The sequence below is a fragment of the Montipora foliosa genome, chromosome 2, assembly GCF_036669935.1.
Source record: "Montipora foliosa isolate CH-2021 chromosome 2, ASM3666993v2, whole genome shotgun sequence".
In the NCBI taxonomy this organism is placed as follows: Eukaryota; Metazoa; Cnidaria; class Anthozoa; order Scleractinia; family Acroporidae; genus Montipora; species Montipora foliosa.
In genome coordinates, this window is record NC_090870.1 from 33428372 (window position 1) to 33435871 (window position 7500).

General features: G+C 37.5%; 1 protein-coding gene across 2 annotated transcripts in view; it reads left to right on the forward strand.

Moving 5' to 3' along the window:
* LOC137992894 (quinone oxidoreductase-like) overlaps positions 1–7500 on the forward strand; it is a 14043-nt gene that overhangs the window by 2311 nt on the left and 4232 nt on the right. For both annotated transcript variants that reach the window (XM_068838456.1, XM_068838457.1), the window contains exons 3-7: positions 456–619; positions 3093–3144; positions 3954–4103; positions 4970–5071; positions 6747–6842. In XM_068838456.1, coding sequence (XP_068694557.1) covers positions 456–619; positions 3093–3144; positions 3954–4103; positions 4970–5071; positions 6747–6842 — 564 coding nt within the window. The remainder of the gene's footprint in view (positions 1–455; positions 620–3092; positions 3145–3953; positions 4104–4969; positions 5072–6746; positions 6843–7500) is intronic.

Consider the following 7500-nt stretch of genomic DNA (forward strand, 5'->3'; position numbering starts at 1 on the left):
ACTTCTTGTTCAAGTTGTTGCGCTCTTTGTCTTACACACCCCTTGGATTATTTTGTTCCTGTAGGAGATGACACCTATTACAGGTTGCATTTAAATAAGTGAATAATTTGTATTCCACGTACCCAATTTTATAGTGTTTTTTTGGATGGGGTCTTTCCTCTTGATCAACTTTGTGGTGATTATCTGTAGGGACTGGTAATTTAAGTGCATGTTATTTAGACTAATAGTACTGAAAAAGAAGAGGCTATGTTAACTTTAGCCTTGTCAGTGTAAGATAAACTCTCTTAACCATCTAAGGCAATATTACAAGCTATATTTCTTCGCACCCATCTCATCTCCTACATGTACACCATTTTTGCCCCTCTGGTGTATTCTTGACCAGCATTTGAATCTGTATATTATATATTGAATCTGTGTGTTTGTATGATTGACAGTAAAATTACTTTTCCCAATAGGAAGGAGACCGTGTGTACTTGTGTGGAAGCATTTCAGGGACATATGCTGAGTATGCTTTGTGCAATGCCCACACTGTTCATCCATTGCCTGACAATCTGTCTTTTAGCCAAGGTGCAGCGCTTTATGTACCATATTACACAGCATATAGAGCATTAATTCAAAGGTAAGGCTGTAGCAATATTAGTGGCAAATGCATTTATTGATGTTCTAATTTGGTTTGTAAATGAGAATTTCAGGTGACAATAAGAAAGTCAGTTAGACTGATTTTAATGCCAATGAATAGAAGCAACCACTCAATTGGATTCTAACAAGGAGAATTTGTTGAATGGAAGATTCATCTGCTCACTTATATCTGTGAAGTAAACAATTGAAATAATAGTCATCAGAGGCCAACTTCAATGACAATGGAATTGATGAACCCCGAAAGTACAGTGGTCAATAATTTGTTTAACTGCCAAAAGTAACAACTTTGTGTCAATTTGTTGAACTTGTGTGTTTTCATGAAAGCCAAATAATGGGATTGGTAGCGTTAGTGACTATTTTATAGATGAAGGTGCTCAGACAATATAATTATTAATACAATAATTATTGATTTCTTAGTGAAGAACTCTAAAAAAAGGGGATTCCTAGCAATTACAACTTTATCCAGGAACAGTTTCAGTTGTACTGTACATGTATGTTGTCATTCCTTTTTAGTTATGACACAGGCACCCCAAGCTCAGTGTGAGGGAAAGCCAACAAAAATATAAGGTTTTGTAACAGAATCCCGATAAAAGATTTGAGAAGATACTTATACAAAAAGATTCTCAACTAAAAAGCCTAACCTTATTGCCATTGTGGGTCGCTTCCTTCCTGTGTGTTTTTTTTCCCAGATTCGATGCGATTTGAGCCATTTTCAATTCCTTAGTTGTCAACGGTATTATGAAAGCCCAAGACTGTGCACTACATTCTTGGGAGCCCAGCAAATTGAGTCAAATAATCTTGGGCAAAAATGTTCCCACGGGTGCAATAAATATACCTTCCCATGTTTACAATTACACATCGGAATCAATTGACGGAGATGACACTTTCATTTCAACCCACCAACAAAGCAATAGCAGCCCGGCCTGCAAGCAACCTCAGGTGGTAGTTTGTCCACTTGATCTGAACCAAAAACAGTTACGGAAGATGGATTTCTCAGTAAGGTCGGAACATGACTGCAATGTCTTGCTCACAGTCATGCCTCCTTCGTGTGGACAAACTTCAAGAACACATTTTTAAAAAATGTGTTGTTGACAAACTACGGTCCAGGACCTCAATCAGGGCTCAGTTTGTTAAAGCAGGCAGGGTTACAAAGCCAGTTCCAGCATTCAACTGTCCAACATTCAACATTCTGTCATTCAACATTCCTGAGAAAAACCACCTTCTGAAAATGTTTTTGGTTCCGATCAAGTGGACAAATTACCGCCTGCAGTCGCTTGCAAGGCTGCTATTGCTCTGTTGTTGGGTTGAAAAAATAAAATCAATTGATTCCAATGTGGAATTGTAACTGTGGGAAAATTTTATCCAGGAATATTTGACTCAATTTTCTGGGCTTTCGAGAATTTAGTGCACAGCCTTGATATTTTATAAATAACTGTTGACAACTGAGGAGTTCAAAATGGCTCAAATCGCGTCAAATCTGGAAAAAAAAAACACACAGGGAGGAAGCGACCCACAATGGCATTAAGGTTAGGCTTTTTAATTGAGAATTTTTGTTTATAATTATCTCCTCTAGTCTTTTATCAGGATTCTCATGCAAATCCTTATATATTTGATGACTTTCCTTCACACTGAGCTTGGGGTGCCTGTGGTCATGATGATGATGGTAATAACAATAAGGGAAAGATCTCATGGATATACCCACCACGAGTCCCCTAGGTTAAACTCTCATTTTACAGATTAAGTCTAAGTGCCCATTTCAGTGATTACGTCTAAACGCTCCTTTATCTTATTGCTATAGCAATATATAGTTCTAGAAACTGATTTAGAATGGCCATTTTTTTAGAGTTGTTGGTGTGTATATCCATGAGATGATTGAGATCCTTGCCAACAATAATAAATCTCTCTTCTACCTCTCTTTTGTCAGTCTTTTAATGCAAATTTTCCCTTTCTTTTATATTATGGCTCTTCTTTTCTCAGAAATCGTAATTTTTATGATTAATTGCATTGGTAAGAGGACTTCGTGTTGTCTAATTCGGTCTGTAATCATACTCGTGATAAACAAATCGGACTCCAGCTGCACCTTTGTATGATGTTGTTATCACTCGTATGATTACTGTCCGAATTGGACTCCACTCAGTCCTATTGCTATTGCTAAGTATTATTGCTATCATCATCATCATCATCATCATATTATTATAATTATTATGATTATGATTGTGATTATGATTATGATTGTGATTATGATTATTATTATTATTATTATTATTATTATTATTATTTATCATTACAATTTACCATCATCATCATTAAAGTGATGAATCCTCTGCTCAAGCTGTAACCTGTTTTATACTGTTTTTATCAATCAGAGTAAAATGTGATGTTAATGGAAGCATGCAATAAAGAGAAACTTTTGCGTTCCATGATTTGATTTGTGAGTAAATTGTCACATACAGGCTGCGAGCAAAAGCTGGAGAGACAGTTCTAATTCATGGAGCAAGTGGTGGGGTAAGGGCAAAGAATTTACCGTTTGTGGTTCCAAGTTGAGTATCTACAGTGTAAATAACATTAATGTTATTCTTATTAGCAGAGCTTACTGAAAATAAATAAAAAATACTTAAATAATTATCAATTTACCACAAAGTGCATTGAGTCCTTTTCACAAATTTTGATTTGTTTATGTTGGAGATGACTTCATAATGGTTTCAGTGATTGTGCCTTTTACAGACATACATAAGATGCATGTAAGATGAGATAAAAATATTTAGACACTGTATAAATCATCAGTACATGTACAAGCTGACAATAAGTATAGACTAGTTATAGATTACTTACTTGGTATACAGCTTTGGTAACAAGTCTTTTTATAGTTGTACTTGAAGGTCTTTCCTGCAATGTATCTCTTTCGTGTACTTTGATCACATTTGAAATGCGTGTGTTGTTTCTGAATTTGCTCCTGGAGAGATATTCGTGTTTTTGCTAGAAGCTGTCACATACTCTTACACTCCATACGATCCTCTTCCATAGATGACATTTTCACTTGAAAAATGGTGGCAGGAAAATGAATTGAATTTATCTTTTGAAACCCATTTAAAATTTCCCAAAAAGGAATGACAATCTTGAAAGCACTAACTTACAGGCGAAAAAAAGAACAATCATAGATTCCTATCGCTATCACTGATCAATCTGTGGTTACATTACGGCTTGCACTGCCACTTTGCATTAGTTGGTACTGACGCTAACACACGACAATTTTTAAGTTTCTGTGTTGAAGTTTTCAGGCACAACGAGTTTTGATAATTTTGTTCTTTATCCAGGTTGGCTTAGCAGCAGTGCAGCTAGCAAGTGCTTATGGTATGAAAGTATTGGGAACTGCAGGAAGCAGCGAGGGTGAAGAAGCAGTGAAACAAGCTGGTGCTTCGTTGGTGTTTAACCACAGAAAAGATGGATACGTTCAAATGATTCTGGTGGGATTTACATCTTATGGCTGTACAAATATTAACCTCTTAATAACCGAGCGCGAGGGCCGTACTGGAGAATACTGGCCAGAGGTAGTGGCTTTACGGGCCGAGCGTACAAAAACGACCGAAGGGCCATATATTCCCCAATACGGTCCCGAGCAAGTGAGGTCAATAAGTTGTTTATGATAGGGCATCGTTTCTTTCAGTAACCGGACACTTCTCCGGTTGGTGACGTTCGTAACTTCGTCTTCCATCTGCGAACTTTGAACGGTGACCTTCTACATGTAAAAATGAATTTCGCTTGCTATAATTGTACTGTTGTGATGAAAAAAGAAAATTGCGCTTTTTTAACTTTTCCTTTTCGCTCAACTTGAATTTCCCGGGGAGAGAAAAAAAAAAATACGGAAACGGACCGTTTCCATGGTAATGGTCCGTACTGTAAGATACCGGCCAAAAACCAGCCAATCAGAGTGCTCCATTTAGCCTGAGAATTGCTAGCCATAAAATAATTTTTCATAGTTTTTAGTTTGGAAATAACCTTATTTCCCCGGTTTCTCCGGTTGCAATAAGATTGCAAAGCGGATATGGATAAATTGACGTCTGTTTGCCACTTGTCAGCTATTGGTACGGTGAAAGGGACATAGACAATAATATCACCATAATAGCTTGAATTTCATGGAATGGCTGGAGCTTGGTCATTTCCAGAAACGAATCAAATGAGCGGCTTTTTTTATGAGCTTTGCTGGCGCAGTTGTGAACCATAAGAGCATTTAGATGAACGGGTTTTTTTTTAGATCCAATTCTACTGTACATTACTCTGGTGCATTGTGGTTGCTTCCTGTCATTTTTATTTGAGCTTCTTGTTATTTCAGGACGCAACTGGTGGCCGTGGTGCAGATGTTATCATAGAGATGCTAGCAAATGCCAGTCTCACAAAGGATCTCCAGCTTGTTGCGCTAAAGGGGCGTATTGGGGTATGAAGCACTTGCAGTACTTCTGAAGCAGATTAAGTGTGGGGATTACATCGTTAAGCTGTTGGAATATAAACCCTTTGAGTTTAGAGAGTTTTCACTGAGAGTTCACTAAACTCAAGGTCTTATTAATCCTTAATAAATGCCTGTAATCTGTAGAATTCTTTCACATATGAACTATCACTACTCCAGCTAAATAAGGCTGTCCAAATAACATCTTGTTAAATTTGTATGACCCGGGATAGGAATCGTTTATTTGCCACCATGATCCTTCTAAGATTCTCTTGTGGATCATGTAGTATCCTTCATGATCCTATTTAATCCCCTTAAGCTCTGATATGGGATCCTATTTAAGGTCTTAATAGATCACAGAACAGATCTTTGAGTGCAAAATGATCCTTGGGTGCTTAACGGATCTTTGAGTACAAAAAAAAATCATCTTCCCTGGACGTTGGGACCATTACATGAACTTGTAGGGAGGTTTGTTTATGGCAAAGCGTTTCTGCAGAACGTAAGTCAATTTCACATGATTGTATCTAACTACAGAGCTCCTTCAATGGTCGTAACGGAAGGCACGCAATTTCAAACCTCCACTTGTCTTTGACAAAGTCTTTCAATGGGTTGGGAACTATATATTTAAGTAGCACAAATCACTGATGCTCATTTCATATTACTTGTAATTATTGTACATATGCATTGTTAATTTTTTCTTAAACTATAAGAATGCTAGTAATTTATATTATCTCCACGTCTTCTCGATAAAACTATTAAACCGCAAAGTCGGGAAGATTTATCCATAATTTGTGGGCCTTTTTATCGAAACAATTATTTCACTCGTGCTTGTTGGATATAAGATTATTATAGCCAACTGGGCGCTAGGCGCGTTGTTGGCTGGCTATCATCTCGTTTCCAATGCTTCCCCATGAAATTCTGAGCCACGAACGGAAACCGAAGGTCAGCATTTCACATGTCAGGAGAGTTGCTTCTCCAAGGTTTTTAAAGCAATCATCTCTAATGTTGAAAAGATACTTAGCAATACTGAAATGTGTTCTTATCAAGACAGTTTAAAAGGGAAAACATCTTACTTCCGGTTGCCGTCGTGGTTGGAAAACGATGGTTCTCGTATCGTACCACAAGGTAGTGATTGCCGGTAAATAATTCTAAGTGATCTCGTGAAATTTCTTCAAACAGTGAGAACAACACTAAAACCAAGTGTCGGCGTCTATTAGAGCGAGTTTCAATTGAGTGTCGTAAAACCAAAACCAAAGTAATTACTTTGGCCAATCAAAAAAGACTGAGACAATCCGGCAAACCAATCAAAACTCGAAGTAATTACACGTAGCCGACACAAAGCGAGGGAAAATGTGCACGCGTGAGCCACGATTGGTTTTGGTTTCATTTCTTATTGGTTGAAAAAATGGCGCGAGAACTTTGAACCAATCACTGAGTGAAGTAATCATAAACCAAAGTAATTATCTTTTTACTTTCGACACTCAATTGAAAACCGCTCTAAACCACCCTTCAAGTAATCGGTTTAAATTCTGTTCAATAAAATGTTTGCCTTCATTCATTTGTGAAAGAGAAATCACCAGTGGTTTAGTTCTTACGACAAGAGATACATTGTACTACACAGTTTTATTTTACAGAAATGTTCCTAAGCACTCCATTTTCTTTTCAGATTGTTGGAAACCGAGGGACAATTGAAATTAACCCAAGGGAAACAATGGCAAAGGAATCTAGTATTGTTGGTGTTATGTTAGGTCACGCCACTGAGGTATTAATCGAAATATGAAATTATGAAGTTACATACATGCACTACTCAGTAATTAATAATAGATCGTTTAAACCTCGTCGGCAGTTAGAGTTTTGTAGTGTTGTGTGGTCACCACACACAATTAGAAATAATTCAAAATTGAAGCAAATTCAGCGAAGGGCAACTAAGTTTATTTTTAAGACCAACAGTGAATATGAGCGGTGGAGAAAAAAGCTTATTTGTTTCCCTTGTGCCAGTCAGCGGCACTAACGTGGTTATGTTATGCGCGCTCCTATCTTGGTCATGGCCTGCCGGGTTTTAGTACCGCCATCATGTATTGTCTCGTTAAATCACGTTCCTGTTGATTGAAGCCCTTGCGACCGATTTTGGTGCTGAGTTTGCTGAACAAAGGAAATTTCTACTTGGTGTATTATTTAACAATTATTCGCCAAAGGCGAGGTAAATATCGGTGAATAAAAACCGTCCGAGATGAAGTCGAGGTGAATTGTTGTGGTATAATCATATGGGTGATTATTTGAAAAAATATGCATTTTCTTTTCTTCGTCTGTCACGTCGACAAAACGGCTTGCGGCCATTTAATAACCGCTTAGGTGATTATCGCGTATTAGTATATACTCGACTCCCGGTTATTGCATTTCTAGCTTTCTGATTGGCTCGC